Below are 17,127 nucleotides of genomic sequence, written 5' to 3' on the forward strand. Positions count from 1 at the left end.
AAGTTTTCTGTTTGGGTTATTGTGTGCAGCTGCTCTATAGGAGTCCACAGCTGAATAATTAGCATAATAGGTACATCCTGGCTCTGTTTCGGATGGATGGATGGTAGAAAGCATTTGTAATGCCAATAATAAAGTTAACAAAATAATTACATTCTATGGGATAGGGGATGCTAAAATCCATTATGTATGCTATTCTAATATTGTTTCTTTGTGTTTTGCAGAGTATGACTTCCTGAGACAAATCAACAAAAGGCAAGATCCCCACGAAAAGACTTCCTCCACATCCACTATCCGTCCATCTACCTCTACCACTGTATCAGTCATTGAGAGCAATACCAAAGTAATATCTGCATCAGCAGCACCACCACGAACATTGACAACAATCACAGTATCTGGCACAGAAAACATGTGTGGACCAGTACCTTTGCCAGAGGTCAGTGTATTTAATACAGAAGACCAACCAGGATCAATGCGTGAAGGGATTTCTATATCTCACAATCCTGAAACCGTACACAGTAGTACAAGTACAAAGTACATGTCCACTCCAGAACCAACTACCTGCGCAGACTTAACCAATATCCAGGAAAGACCAGAAACAGCAGGCAGTGAATCGCCAGTATCCACTCTATCAAGATCATCTAACGTATCAGTCACGCTCAGCACAGTGAGGGAAATGGCAGGTCCACGTTCATTGTACCAATCACAGGAGATATCTGGATCAGTGTCACCATTTGCGGAGACTCCTTCGTCTGATACAGAAGACATATCAAAACTGGAATCAAGTACAGACATATCTGGATCAGGCCCAAATACGGAAAACAAATCCTCGGTTTCCCGTAGAGGGTCCGACATTGTCATCAAGATCAACACAAAACAAGAAAACCAAGAAACAGCCAGATCGGATTCTTCTTTGTCCAGTATCTCCAGTTCATCTACTCTATCAGTCATTGTGAATGTAACCGGAGAAATATCAAGACCGGCATCATTGACGCAATCACATGAAGAGGTCCACGTATCTGATGCAGGACGCTTATCTCGATCAATGCAATCACCACGGGAAGATATTCCTTCATCTTTCACAGAAGATAAATCAGCGGTGAGAACAGTACCCATAAATACAGACGAAATAAGGCCGCTAGTACAACAACCACATGGAGAGATCGCTGTATTTGATGGTGAGGACACATGTGATGCGTTGCAAAACATGTCCGCATTAGTACCAAGTATCGAAAACACAAGTACGCCATTATTAGTTGTAGAAAATGATGAAAGTCCAGAAAGTCAAGCCGCAACTGCAAAGGAATTGTCGCCAATGACTTTGTCATATTCGCATGAAGAGATTCATGGGTCTGATACAGAGGACACATCTGGACTGGGGACTTTGCCACATTCACATGAAGAGGTCCATGTATCTGAAGCGGAGATTATCCACGAACTGGCCTCACTGACGCAATCCCACAAGGAGATCAATGTATCTGAAACGGAGAATATCCACGATCCGGCTTCATTGACACAATCCCACGAGGAGATCAATGTATCGGAAACTGAGAATATCCACGATCCGGCTTCATTGACACAGTCCCACGAGGAGATCAATGTATCGGAAACAGAGGATATCCTTGGACCAACCTCATTGATGGAGTCGCATGAGGAGATCCATGCGTTTGAAACAAAGGACATCCCAGAACCAGCTTCATCGACACATGAGGAGATCCATGTATCTGAAACAGAAACCATCACCAGACCTCCATCATTGACAAAATCATATGATGAGATCCGTGTTTCCGACACAGAGGACATATATGGACCAGAGTCACTGCCACATTCCCAGGAACAGAGCCATGTCTCCGATGCAGAGGACACACCGAGACCACTATCACACAGAGAAATCCACGTATCTTATTCGGAAGGGACATTTGAATCAGATGTCTCCTTATCAACGCCAAGACCATGTGAAGAGCTCAGTCTATCCAATACAGAGCCTGTCACTGGACCACCTTCAAATAGAGACATGTCCCGAGTGGCAATTGCGGAAGATGTATCGACTCTGCAGCCAAGTACAGTAGAATTTGACTTATCAATTAGAATAAACAAAAGACCAACACCAGGAGATGACTCTCCGATATCTGCTGTGTCAAGTGCATCGGCTCTGTCATTGACTGTGAACATAACGGGGGAAATATCAGGATCAGTTCTGCAATCCCATGGAGAAATCATAACTAGGCCATTGATGTTACCACGGGAAGACATGTGTTTATTTGAACCTGCTGACCCACCTGAACCAAAGCCAATTACAGCAAACGTATTAGAATCAGTACCACAACTACACAAAGACGACATATGTGAATTACCACAACATACAGAGAAGACTGCAGAAGTGCCGATTACAGAAGTTGAAGAAGATGAATGTCCTATACTCGGAGTATCAGGGTCACCCCACGTAGCAGAGGACATAGCAGGACCACCTTCGATGCCACCATCACAGGAAGAGACCTATGTATTTGACACGGATAACATATTAGCTCCGGTGTCTTTGCCTCCTTCACATGAAGAGATACATGTATCTGATATAGACGACATGTCTGCCCCCGTTTCACCGCCACCGTCGCTTAGAGATCTCCACGTGTCTGACATAGAGGACATAAACACACCAGCGTCTTTGCCGCAATCACATGTATCAGATACCGAGGCCATATCTGAACCTGAGCCAAGTGCAAGGGACAGACCTGACCTTCTGTCACAACCGAGTCAAGAGATCTATGTGTCGGAACCAGATCAGAAACTAATCCAGATTAAGGAAATATCCAGATCAGGACCGATTACAGAAGACACATGTGATGCGATGCCAAGCAAGCTGTTGGAGTATGACTTATCAATTAAGATCAACAAAAGACAAGAAACAAAACAAACACAATGGGATGATTCTCCATCTTCAAGTACGTCCACTCTATCAGTTATTGTCAGCAAAACAGAAGAAATATCAGGAACAGGGTCAATGATGCAATCAAAGCAAGAGATCCATGTATCTGACACACAGGAGATATACAGACCAGAGCCACCACCACTTGTATACTCGGATACAGACGACGTATTGGAAAAGGGCCTATCAAGATCAATGCCAATTCCAGAAGACGTTCCCTCGCCCAGGCCCGTTCCCTATGTAGGGTCTGACATTTTAATCAAAATCAACAAAAGACAAGAATCCCAAGAAACATTTGGAGATGACCCTCCATCACTTCCTGTATCAAGTTCATCCACATTATCAGTCACTGTCAGCAAAACAAAAGAAATATCCGAAGTGCAGTCACATGAAGAGATCCATGAATCCGATTTTGATGGAAAGTGTGGACTGATGCTGTCCCAAAATGAAGAGATTTTTTCACCTGATACAAAAGATATATATAAACTGCCGAAAAGTACGGACAATGTACCGGTCCCTGTGCATGTTGCAGAAGACATATCCACTCCAATGACTTGTATGGAATCTGACATCATCATTCAGATCAACACAAGGAAGGAAAACCAAGAAACAGAAGGAGAGGAAACCACTTTGTCTAACATACCAAGTTCGTCCATGGTATCAGTCACCGTTAGCAAAACAGAAGGGCTGCAATCAGATGAACAGATCCGTAGATCTGATACAGACAGCACATCTAGAGTAGACCATATCCCTTCATTAGATAAAGAAGCTATATCTGCTCCAGTTCCAAATAGAGACGACGTGTTGAGACCAGTTCCACAACCACAAAACAACATCACAATATCTAATAAAGAAAATGGAGCCGGCCCAGTCGCGGTTGTAGACATAAGCTCTCCGAGTACCTATGTAGAGTCTGACATCCTTATAAAGGTAAATAAAACACAAGAAACCTTCGAAACAACAATAGAGGACTCTCCAATGTCGGCTGTGTCAAGTTCGTCTACTGTATCACTTGTTGTGAACAAAACAGATGAATTATCAGGACCAGCATCGTTGCCACATTCACATGGACAGATCCACATGTCTGAGACTGTGGACATATCTAGACCATCACATGAAGAGGTACCTTTACCCGCTGCAGTTGGTGTATCCGAACGAGTACCGAACACAGATAATACATCCAGACCAGTACCAAATATGGAGCACATACCTGAACCGGTGCCACCACCGCATGGTGAAATCGTTGCGTCTGATGCAGTTGCCGTATCTGATGTTCCCACGACCTCTTTGGAATACGATGTCTCGATAAAGATCAACACCAGGCCAGAGACAGATGAAACAATCGCAGTAGTGGAGTCCCCATCGTACACTGTGTCAAGTTCATTCACTTTATCAGTCACCATGAATGATACAGAAGAAATACCAGGACCATCACCATATACCTGTGTGGAATATGACTTCATGATAAAGATTGATCAGTCAGAAACTACAGTAGAGGACTGTCCTATGAGTACTCTGTCAAGCACATCCATGCTATCAGTCAGCGTGAGCAATACCGAGGACACATCGATACCTGTGTTACATTTACATCAGGAGGTCCAGGTACCTGATGAAGATACCCGTTCATCACATAGAGTGGAAACACCTGAACCAGTGCCATCACCACCCAAAGAAAGCCCTGTGCACGAGGACTTACCCGAACCAGAGCCAATATCGGAGGACATATTTATACCAGAGCCACAAGAAGAGCCGCCTGTGTCTGACACAGAAGACCCATCCATGCATGCGTCAGATCGAGAAGACTCAGTAGAATCACAAGAGAGCGGTTCATTGAACGCAGAACACCTAGAGAACATACCAGTGCTGTCACCACATGGAGAGATCGCGGTGTCCGACTCGGAGCCATCGCTCGACAACGATCTTGTTGAGACTGATATAGAAGACTTCGAACCAGAGCCCGTAGATATGACCGGGGGGACAGAAGACGCTGATGCTGACACCGAGAACATAGACGGACAAGAAACGGGACAAAATGACATACCTGAACCAGTGACATCACCATCCCAAGATCTAAATGATTCGTCTAGCACAATGCCCACAGAGGACACATCAGAACCATCACTGTCACCAGACTTCATGGAACCCGAGATACAGGAACCGGATGAACCACCGTACAAAGATGTCGCCACATCAACTTCCATGCCAGATATAGATGATATAGATGAATTATTGCCATTGACACCACCACCTGAAGAAATACCACCGGAACCGCCAACCATTGAGACCAAATTAATTCAGTGCTCTATAGATTCGCCTCTCCCTCCTGCTCCATGCAAACCGGATTCTGCGGAAATGAAATCCAAACCAAGCAAGGATCCCCCAAAACAGCTAAGACTTCCACCTCTCTCTCAAAAAGACGCTTCTCCAAAGAAAGATGGACTGAATGTGGAGAAAAAGAAAACGCTTCAGTCAAAGCCGAAGCAGGTGCTCCCACCTATACCTGTCAAACCCGCTCAAAAACCAGCAAATGCCTCTGGCGGATTAATGAAAGTGAAATCGAAAGGGATACAGACCAATTTACCGCCTGTTCCACAGAAACAAGAAAGGCTACTTCCACCGATTCCTCAGAAAAGTGCAAAACCGAGGTCAGTCCGTAGTGAACTGTCAAAGGAGGAACACAAAGGCCTACAGAACCATAAGCAACGAATGCTTCCACCTATCATGCACAGAGTGTCACAAAAACCAAAGACAAAAATCTTGCATCACAAACCCAAACCTCCAGAAAAGAAATTAGAACCAAGTCGATATCAGACTATGAAAAAATCTGACTTACATGAAGTACGCGCTCCTTACAGGCCGAGGGGAGGCATGATTGTTGATCGAGAACTCACGCCACTGAGATTTAAGGGAGAGGCGGACAAAAGTATGCTGGATTTTGGTGGCAGCAGGAAAGCCAACTTGTCCGAGATGAAAAAGACTATCAAAGTAGCGCAAGACTCTCTCGAGTCTTCTACAGTGCAATGTCCAAACTGTGGGCATAATGCCGCTTTAATTAAATGCAGACATAAGGAATTAAAATATGAAGCATGGGGTTCATTATCAGGGACCTAGTGTTGAATAATTCATCTGGCTGTCATAGACCAAAACTGGACCCACTTGCAAGATGAGGCCCATTGAGTCGGCAGACTTCAGGTTATCAGCCTGGGGTCCAGTGTACAACGATGTGGAGTGGTGCCATGGATGAAAATCCCTTAACTAAAGGGAGATCATGCTGAATGTCCGAACCACCGCTTGTCTCCAGCCGGTTGGAGTGACTCTCAAGTCTTCTATCGTGGTGTCTGTCTGCATAAATGGAATGCTCAACACCAAGTGTATCTCTCAGGGTTGACTCGGATCGGGAAGGCTGAGGAATGGTATAGATGCTAACAGACTGAAATTCAAAAAATATCGGGTATGTGGTTGCAACCACATATTTATTTAACCTCATTGTATCAGTGAACTATACAGGAGGTAATTACTATCAAATACCTTCAAATGTTCTTTTCACATACCTACCTCCACCAGGACTGTGATTACTTAGACTACATAAAGTCTCTTTTCTTTGCACCTGAACATTGCACTGTGCCCTTTGTATTGTGACTTCTGATAAATTCTTTTTTTAATCAAAAATTATTTTAACTTTTGGGGCTATTAACAATGGTGTGGTGCTTTAATATTTTAATGTGACTGCATATATTTTTGCATTTTTGTTTCTTGTTATTATGACAATGTCCCACTGAGGGGAAAAAATGCATTTCTAGACAGAAAGAATTAAAACACATGTCGCTGTGTCAGTGTCTTGTACATTGGATAATTAAGGAAGTGGTTGTATTATATAAAATGACCAATTGTAAGCAAACCGTCCTATCCAAAATGATATTCAGCATGACACCAGTTCCACATGTTTCACAAAGATACTAGATGGCTTTTTAGTAAAGTCAAGGTAGTAACTAGTGATGAGAGAGTACACTACTATATATGTACCCGTACTCGGAGTGGGCGGGCCATAAACCAGAAGTGGGCGTTGACACTATTGACACGAGCTACTGACAAAAGTGAACTTTTTAAAAAAAAAACTTTTATTACAAACTGCAGAATTACAGGAACATAAAAGTGCAATCCTACAGAACAATATCAACATAAATAAAAAGTAAATAACAAAGAAAGGAATGTGCGGGGGATATTGCTTGAAAATAACAAAATAAAAACAATAGAATGACAAAAGGGAACTACTACAACGTCATCACAAGTGGACACCATGGGGTAGTTACGTCATTTGTATGCGCCCATATTTGGTCAAAGAATAACACCACGCAAAACCCGTTTCAGGGCCACCAGATATATTTTTATGTCTATATATTTATGTAGCTATACTTTTTTATTTGCTGTGTCTCTGTTTAAAAGCTGTCATTTGGCCTAGCGTTCGGCAAGAAGTGGAAGTGAGGCAACTGAAGTGGAACACTAGCTTTTTATTCACACCATCATCGTTGAAAAATACATGATGACAACTTTAACAAGGCAGGACCTCAACTTTGGACAAGGTATGGCTCAAAACGTGTTGGAGTTCTTAAGTATTTATATTTATGTACTTATTTTAGTCGTGGTGAAACCAGTGATATCAATGTTGGTAATAGACTAATACGAGCAATGTTAGAAAACCCGTATTTTAGCAATGAAAACGCGGGATGTATTTTCTATGCCGCTTATCATCATTAGGGTAGCGGGGGTATGCTGGAGCCTATCCCAGCTGACGTCGGGCGAGAGGCAGGGTCGCCAGCCAATCACAAGGCACATATAGACAAACAACCATTCACACTCACATTCATACCTATTAGGCTAGGTTTTCATCTTAAAATCGACTATGAATTTACTGCTGTTTCGCAAATTTAGATATGCTGCCCCCATTTATGTAACCCACGAGCCCTGTGGGGACATGGAGAAGAAGGAGATGAAGGCGGAATCATCTTTACTGGATTGTGATAACCTCTTTATTTATGAATGCATCAGAACATCTTTTAACAAAGCTAAACCACTCTTTCATCCAGTGGTTGCGGACATCTTGTGTGAATTCCTGGAAGTTGCCATTCATCTCATCCTATATGTCCGTGAAGTTTATCCCTCTGGAATTTTTCAGAAGAGAAAGAAATACAATGTCCCAGTGCAGGTACAGACGAATGCATATTTTAAGTATGTAAGTAAGTAAGCCTGTCCAGTTTCTGTTTGTACCTCAACTCAAATCACTGTTTGCTTTGTAGATGTCGTGTCACCCGGAGTTGAACCAGTACATCCAAGATACACTTCACTGTGTTAAACCACTCATTGAGAAGGTAAAATGTGGTGCTGATGGCTTGAATGATGCAGGCGCTTGTTTTTTTTTCCCACCTTGAGCCTTCCATAAGAAACTTTCCATCTTCTATTTTCCTGTCAGAATGATGCAGAGAAGGTGGTTGTCGTCATCATGGACAAGGAGCATCATCCAGTCGAAAGATTTGTGTTTGAGATATGTCAACCACCACTGCTGTCCATCAGGTTTTCCCATATTTTACTTTCAGTGATAGGAGTGTGTCAAAATATTGATATACTGATCAATCACAATACAGCCTTATGATGGATGATCGGTACACTGTCGCTGAGTATTGTTTTTTAAAATTATTATTATAATATAGCTGCGATAAACTTATTTCGCAGTCGAGTGGCCATTTTACATCAATCAATCAAAACTTTATTTGTAGAGCACTTTTCATACATAGAATGTAGCACAAAGTGTTTTACATGTTAAAAAAGAAAGACAACAACAAGACACATATGAGGAACCAGTTCAGGAAGCGCTGCCATCTGTGCTGGGGGCTGCCCACGGCCCAGGGCATAATGCCGCAACTCAGGGGCCCACCACACAACAGGTAGGCAGGGGACCCACAGCGCTGCAGTGAGACACCGCCACAGAGCTCCCAGCCACCCCAGTCGGTGAGCCCCACAAGAGGAGACACCCCAGCACCCAACCGAGAACAGCCCCCACTGAGGAAACACTGGATATATGGGATAAAAAATATAAAAACATATAAAATAAGAATATAGAAAGTATATATAGAAATAATGACATAAAAAGTAAAATATATAAGAACATTAATAAAAACTAAAATAAGCATGTGTAAAAATATAAAGATATTTGGTTAAGAGCCAAAATAAAAGGTATAGGGTATAAAAGAACCATTAGATAAAAGTCAAGTTCAAAGGTTAAAAAAGAGTATACTAAGAGCATGAGTTAAAAGCCAAATTCAATAGGTGGGTCTTGAGCCACCATGGCCATGAGAATGGCAGAAAACTGGGTGTAATAATTAGCAAAGGAAATTTTAATTTGAGAATTTGAGAATCCTATTTTATTTAAAAAGAACGCTAGTGGTACATGTACCACAGTTTGAGAGTCTTGCCTTGTATGCTGTGGTGAGTTAGCATGTTTTTTTCTGTTTTGTTTTAGCTCGGACACATTACTGTCTCACGTGGAGCAGCTGCTGAGGGCATTTATTCTAAAGATCAGTGTCTGTGATGCTGTTTTACAAAATAACCCCGCAGGTAAGGCTATTCATGTACGTAAGATTACAAATATACAACACTAACCCTCTCTATGCACTGATGCGTACACATTAGACGTGCCTTTTCTTTATGAATCTGCCTGGACATTTGGCCCACTAAGATCAGTATTTCAAATTCTCTTTATGTGAATGCTTTACTGCCAACCGAATAAAGTCATTGTAAAGTAGCCTACAAAATGAATGTCTTTTGTCAAGGGTAGCATACAGAAGAATTTGATTTTTTGTTTTGAGCATAACAAAGGTTGTAATAATGTTATTTTTTTTCCCAAATCGCAGACTGTTCATTCACAGTGTTAGTTCAGACAAGAAATGCTGCTACACGAAACATGGAGAAGGTTCAAGTCATCAAGGTGAGCTTGATTTTTCGGATCGCCATTCCGCATAGTTAGCGTTGCCCAAGTGATGTTAGCATAGGGACAGCTTTCATCTCGGCTTAGTGAATAAACACTGGACTTGGCTCGTTGACATCGTTCCGGACATTTATCATCAAATTAGTAATCATGCCAAAACGTTTTGTTACCGCTGGCTGTTCACAGTGTTCGAGTGATACTGTAATTTTGTTTTCTTTTCCAAAAGACTAAAGTTTAGACTACAATGAACAAAGCAAACATTAATAAAGCCATGTGGATGTGTATGCTATGACACATTTTTAATTTTGTCCTATTTTGCTTCTAGGACTTTCCATGGATAGTTGCTGACGAGCAAGAAATCCACATGCAAGAGTCAAGACTCATCCCATTAAAGACAATGACCTCTGACATAGTTAAGGTGAAGTGAACATATCCTCAATGAACACTTGAATTCACTTTACATTTGATGCATGAATATGTACCGCCTGTCGAGATACAAAACACATCTGTGACTTTTAGTCGGATCTTGTGGATATTTGTTCACAGTGGCACCTATATGATATGATATATTTGTTTTTTTCTGCAGCATTGTCAAATAAAACCGCTAATTAGGACATACAGTTATCTAGTATTTAGTAGTGTTTTCTTTCAGTCTCTTCCATGTGTTACAGTCAATTCAAGTGTCTTCTATTTACAGCGTCTCAACTCTCTTAATATTACTTTTTGTTTTGAACAGATGCAACTCTATGTGGAGGAGCGAGCCCAGAAGACGGTACATTGATTCTGAGTGACACATGAGGTGAAGTAGATGGTTAGAGATGGCTGGAATGAGATCTGTGGATAATATCCACAAGTATTACTTGGGAGTATGTGTGTGTAAGTGTATATATATTTATATATATATATAAGGGGTGCTCCGATTGATCGGCCACAGATTGGTATTGGCGGATATTACTGAACCAACTTTAAGCCCCGCCCATTTCCAGACAAACCACGTCCACTTCTGATTTATGTGAATATGAATACAGATGAATGGTGTACTTGCTCATCCTGAATCGGAACACCCCTAATATATAGTGTATGTCTTGTTTTAATGATGTCATGGACATTTTTACTATTGAAACGTAATTACCATTAAATTGAATGCAATGTGCCAGTACAGTGCCCCTTTGCATTGCTTTTGCACTGCTTAAAGGAAAAATGCGTCTTTTGTAATCAAGAACACAAATGACTTCCCTTTGTTTCTGCGTTCTGGATCGCCACCTCAGGCTGGCAGTTAATTGGGATTCACCTGCTCTGACAATAAAGTGCTATAGAGAAAAAAAACCTACCAAAACCGCCAACAAAGCTCCACTTGCATGCAGTGACCTGCATATTAACCAAGATTTTGCGACTTTGTGATTTATTCATATATGCACTTCACACTTGCTTTAGACCAACAAATAAATGTAAATATTAGTCTACAACACAAGTGAACACAAAGTGCGGTTTCAAAGTGAAACTTATTATTATTATTAAGGGACAAAAAGGGGCGAGTGCCCCCCCCCCTTAAAATATAACCGAGACTAACTGAGATCTTTCAGTCTGGAAAAGGTTATAAAGCCATTTCTAAACCTTTGGGACTCCAGCAAACCACAGTGAGAGCCATTCACTTTTTCACTCCGCCGTACATGCAAGCATATCTTTATTTAAACACCACCTGTGATGTCAATTTTGGTGTAAAACACAGTGAAGTACAAATATCCTTCATCATCAAAGCAATTTATAGAACAATCAAGTAAAAGGCAGAATAGTCTCAGTTGATGCTCAACACCAGAAAGGACTTCAGTGACATAATACAAAAGTACATAACTCGATAATGCAATCTCAGAAAGCAATTACAAAAACACATACTTTTTGGTCTCTTGTTACTTGAACACAAGTCAGGATACCATATCAGCATCTGTGAACGTAGTAGCCTGTCACGTATCCGATGAAATAAATGGACACCAGTATAGCCAAGGCTCCAGCTGTCTTCACTGCAATGCCCGTGTTGCCGGTGCACATTCTATTGTAGAGCCTAAACGCAACACAAAGGCGAGTCGTGTTTTAAAAACTCAGGAATTGTAACAACTATTGTAACACACTTGACTTGGTCTCACCTCATAGTGGTGGTCTGCGAGGCCTCTACGTTCATGTTGATGTTGTCCTCATTCCAGCGATCATATTGCACACTGCCTGCACTGTTGGCGTCCATGTTGGAAGTCTTCCGGAATCACTCTTGACTGAAACACAGGAGATTTAGCAACATGATCCTTATTTAAGAACATTCCCTTTGCTCACCTTGTACAAGCTGACAACTTCCTTCAGCGCCGCTTAACGTCTGAGAGTCGTGAGTTCTTGTCCATAGTTCATATAGTCACTGGGTTCAGCCTGCCATAAATCTTTATTCTTTTTTTTGTATGTATCGCTTTCATGAGATAAAAAGTAGACTTTGGCTGCACAATGCATGGAGGGCGAACTATGAGCTGTTGAATTCCTCTTTTAAACATTGTTTATAACCACGGGTGTATTATATAAGTCAGGTGACATGAGGCAACATTGGAATAGAACAGGAAGGGAAATTTATGCAGGGGGCTTCAGGGCTAGATGCCTGAGTCACAAAATGCCCGTGTAGACTTTGCCAGGGAACATCAAACATGGGACATTGAAATATTTTATTCTGTGATGAGAAAACAATGTAACCTCGACGGTCCGGATGGATTCCAACATTACTGGCATGACAAAGAGATCCACCTTAGATGTTTTCTACCCGGGACAGTGGAGGAGGGGGGGGGGTCCATCATGACAATGGGCATCCCTCATTTTCAACAGGCCAGCCCTGCAGTTGACAATGCTCACTTGCACTTTTTATGTTGTGTGCAATAACTGCCACTATCTGTGAGTGATGACCTTTGGAACAAGCCTCAGGATGAGCAAAGTTCATTACTTAAAAAGTCAGCTACACTGCACTATCTGGAATAATCACTAAACACTAAATATAAATTGCAACAATATAACATAAGTATATTATGACGATAAAGGACATGTCTCGCTGTTATTTCTTAAGGCTTTAAACATTTGATATAATGAAAGGGTGTGTGTGCATGTGTAATCTATAGGAGAAACAGTGAAAATATTTGTTTTTTAAGACCCTGTAAAATGTTGGCCCGGTTCATTCAAATAGGATAAACAGATTATTTGAAAATTAATTCACTGCTTTGTAGTGAGGTGTGAGGTATCCACTTTAAGTTAATAGGTCAACTGTGTATATATTTTGTGTCCTCCAGAAGTCAGTATCACTGCTCCAGCATCTTTTCATCCAAGCCGGTTTCCTTGGGTGTGCCCTTACCTGCAGTCTCCACTTTCTCCACATGGGGTCGCCGCAGAGTTGGCTATGCTTAATGCAGGCTGCTGCTCGCAGCAATACTGCGGCATTTGCATCAGTCTCATGACGTGTGGCCCAGGCCTGCTGCTGCCCATGCGGTGTAGGATACTGTTTATTACCTTTGCTGTTACTGTCATAGCGGCCATATCTCTGAACAGCACTTCCTGTCTGCAACTGAAGCACTGAGGTTTTGGACATCTCTGACTATCTGCTACACTCTGCTGTGGTGTACATAGTGTGACATTCAGGTGTGTTCCTCATTAATCGGAGGAGCAGCACAGTCTGCAACCTAGTAAAGCGGTCCTGAATGCAGTAGTGGTACGTCTTGGTGGTTTGATGGTCCTGATGCTGACTGTTGGACACTGGGTTGACGTGTTCCACATTTGGTGTATTTCCTTAGTGAGGTCAATTGCCTCATCCCCACAACCGATCTTCTGGATGCCACCTTCTTGCAAGTCAGTGATGTACTAGTTTCCAAAAGAACCATACAGGGGAAAAGTACAAATATTCACACTAATACACATTTATAATGGTCTCTGTAAAATCATGATCCAGACCTTCAGTTTGTCGTGTTCTTATGTGTGCAGGTAGAAGAGGATTGAGACATTCCCAAAATCAGCACCAATTAAAACCAAGTGCACGAGAGTAGAATCAGATGTAATGTTCGCCCTTCCTTTCATTGAGCCTGATTCCGTCCTTCCCGGGTACTGTTGCTATCAATTGCTAAGTTTCACTGCAGCAATCGCCTAGAGGGTTAGATGCTTGTTGGAGATACCTGCAGCTGTCAAATATTCTTATTAAAACATTGTGTGTAAGAAGTTTTAATAGAGGATGTGTGAGGTACAATGAGGCTTAGCTGTGAGCTCTCAGGTGTTTTTGATTTACCTCAATATTTACTGAGATGACAAATGCAGTTTAAGTCATTCATTTCCTTTCAGCATGAAAAAAGATGAGTATAGTGTAACTACAAAAAGGACATTCAAGTCTGTGATTAAATTGTTATATTTCATAACACAAAAGCTCAGCATACTAGGAATTTCCATGGCAGCCATTTTGAAAACATGTAGGTAAACACCTGCCAATGACAGTCATTAAATCACCACCTGGCATCACGGCAAAATGGCAACCCTGCCCCGTTTTTTTTCTTTCCCTTGTAACGTGATTTATATAAATCGACAACGTATCTCGTGAAGAATGTCATTACTTCAAACATTTAATTGAAAAGGTAAAAAAAAACAAAACAGCCGGTGTCTGATAGTCAGAAAAGGTAAAATGGCTGACGAAGCCTTAGCAAGGTATGGAAATAACACAAGATGGCGAAAGGCTGCCTTGCTTCGCCATTAATTCATTACATTTTAGGATTTCATTGAACACATGGGTAGGGCTTTGTTCACGTTGACGAGACGTTACATTCAGTCCATTATCGTGACAACCATCCACATTAGATTACATCCACGTTTCGGCGTCGCCATTATGTCTTAACATTTACACCTTATTCCATGGGAGAGGTTTAAATACATACAGTATCAACCCCGCAATCCCGTGTGGAATTAACGGTGAAGGTCGCATCCGTGATAATCCACTTTAGTTTTGTCCACCAATATTTGAAATTGTACTCCCACGGGTTTGGTGGATTTCATCATTGGATACAGTTCCACCACAGAAAGGATTCGACAGCGCGATGGGACGAGGACATTCCACCCGCGTCCCAAAGCCAGTGAGCATTGCACTAAAATGTCTGTTACCTCTTGTTCGTCTCCCTTTCAGCCTTCTACATTGTTCTCTATTCCTCATCTGATTGGCTGGCTTTGCACTTGCGCAAATGGCCTTTTTACGACAGAAGCGTCCTCTGTCCTGCCTTGATACTAAATCTTAAAATAGTAACACTGCAGCTGAACGTCAACCATATGTTTACGTCTTATGAAGTAGTTATATTAAGTTTTTTTTTTTTACATATGCCACATTGTTTCAACCTTTTTTGTCCTTTGCAATGTGCAGTATTGTGCCAACTGTAATTATTATACTTGTGCATATATATGTATATATATAAACAAATGTAACATTGGGCAAATGAATGGAAAAGGTTAGTGATTCACTAACGACACTGTTGTCAAGTGTCGCTATGCATCAGCAGGATACCAGCGTTTGAACAAATAAATGACAAATGACAGTGGAGAAGCGCGCACCTGAAGTAAATACCCAACAGAAAATGATAGGCAGGTGCGCCTCTAACGAAGTAAAGGCAGGAACAAACAGAATGGAACAACACAGGAAGTGATTGCAAAATAAGGGCATGGAAAGAGAAACTAAGTCACCAAAGGAAAACTAACCCAAACGGTCTTGTAGGCTCACTCCCACATTGTGACATTTTGTGGTTTTAAAGAACATATTAAACAAATAATCGTCTTATTTGTCACAATTCAAAGTTACAATTGATGAAGAAAATGACCACTAGTCCACCTCTTTCTTAATTTATTTCAGACATGCATACTATGTTACATTATTCTTTCTCACATATACACTTACAATGTCTATATATATATATATATATATATATATATATACGTATATACATACACATATACATACACACATATCTACATACATATATATATACACATATACACATACACATACATGCATACACACAACACCTCATTACTACACATGTCTGAAAAGGAGCAGGAAGAAGCAAAGCTCGACCTCGACCCAGTTAGCTGGCATAGCGCGCCAAAGTTGCAATGAAAGATTGCCAGCACCGTTCTTGGTGCTGGCGAAGCGCACCCTGCGTAGTGGTAAATTGGCTGAGAGGCGCACAGTGCACACACATCACCAAAACCTCACAGGCAGATTTTCCAGAGTGTCGGGCACATTTCAATGCATTAAGCAATCACAGCAACCACTATTGAATGTATTTATTTATTTAATGCATTTTTGTATTAATTGTTACATTGCATCTGATGTCAGATCAAAGACATCTGAAAGTATGATGCCAATTAATGAGTTCACGTTTCTGACCTTTTTTTTTTAGCGTAGAGTATTAAACCGGGTCGCATTGTAACTGTTGTGATTGTAACTGTGCATTTATTTACTCCCTAACAGTGCTTATCAATATTGATGTGCTACCTTTGTACTATGCTCACAGGCTTCATTCCTTGTTACTTATTAGCTTTAAAAGCTTAGACCAGGTTAAAGTGAAACTCAAGTTAAGCTAGACAGAAAACGGAGAAGGGCAGACAAAGGAGCGATCATAAAATACTGTATATAATGGTGAGGTCGGACAGGCTTGTAGAATTATTTCTTTAACCGTTTTCAATCTAAACAGTTTAGTTCTATTGTATCCATGATTATGGAAGACCAATCCGAGGTAGTGGTCGTACATAGGCTGTATTGTTTTATTTGTCTGTTCATAACTTTGTTTCAAATGAATGAATACCATTTTCTATGTTAGTCTTAACTTCTTGTGGATATGTCATTTTCGAAAAACATGGCACAGGGACTTAAGAGGTTAAATCATAACATTGGATGACCCTGATTTGTTACATAATGATGAAGTACTCATCATTATTGGCATATTTGTATGTATACAAGTGAAATAGCATAATATAGTGGAATATGAAATCTGTACTGTATGAGCACATCACTTTTCTGTAGGCAGGGCAAGGATGGGATCCTCCTGTATCCGTCAAATGTGGTCTCGGATGTCAAAGCAGCAGGGCTTTTCTCACGCATGCGCACTAGCGTGTGATCTCATCGGTCGGAAGGAAGAGTTGGAAGAAAAAAAAACTAGTTCTCACACACGCACACGCACGCCAACAAAGC

At 41.3% G+C, this 17,127-nt stretch overlaps 3 protein-coding genes across 3 annotated transcripts; 2 read left to right on the top strand and 1 right to left on the bottom strand.

Moving 5' to 3' along the window:
* The first annotated feature begins 7,209 nt into the window (after positions 1 to 7,209).
* Positions 7,210 to 11,220, top strand: mad2l2 (mitotic arrest deficient 2 like 2). Its single transcript, XM_058085628.1, has 8 exons — positions 7,210 to 7,500; positions 8,005 to 8,123; positions 8,215 to 8,286; positions 8,388 to 8,488; positions 9,435 to 9,529; positions 9,826 to 9,899; positions 10,225 to 10,317; positions 10,636 to 11,220. The coding sequence occupies exons 1-8, from the start codon at positions 7,458 to 7,460 to the stop codon at positions 10,678 to 10,680; spliced, it is 642 nt and encodes a 213-aa protein (XP_057941611.1). The 5' UTR covers positions 7,210 to 7,457; the 3' UTR covers positions 10,681 to 11,220.
* Positions 11,221 to 11,537: 317 nt separating this feature from the next.
* Positions 11,538 to 15,089, bottom strand: smim1 (small integral membrane protein 1). The gene is made up of 3 exons (XM_058085629.1): positions 13,270 to 15,089; positions 12,041 to 12,163; positions 11,538 to 11,958 (listed from the first exon to the last, which is right to left on the bottom strand). Exons 2-3 carry the CDS (start codon positions 12,133 to 12,135, stop codon positions 11,835 to 11,837), a joined length of 219 nt encoding a protein of 72 aa, XP_057941612.1. The 5' UTR covers positions 12,136 to 12,163; positions 13,270 to 15,089; the 3' UTR covers positions 11,538 to 11,834.
* On the top strand, positions 12,528 to 13,869 carry tmem82 (transmembrane protein 82). Its single transcript, XM_058084134.1, is given in 6 exon segments — positions 12,528 to 12,551; positions 13,208 to 13,331; positions 13,334 to 13,456; positions 13,459 to 13,529; positions 13,531 to 13,684; positions 13,687 to 13,869. Coding segments are annotated over 6 exon segments (645 nt in total). The 3' UTR covers positions 13,836 to 13,869.
* Positions 15,090 to 17,127: the final 2,038 nt, after the last annotated feature.

This window comes from Doryrhamphus excisus, chromosome 10 (genome assembly GCF_030265055.1).
Source record: "Doryrhamphus excisus isolate RoL2022-K1 chromosome 10, RoL_Dexc_1.0, whole genome shotgun sequence".
NCBI lineage: Eukaryota > Metazoa > Chordata > Actinopteri > Syngnathiformes > Syngnathidae > Doryrhamphus > Doryrhamphus excisus.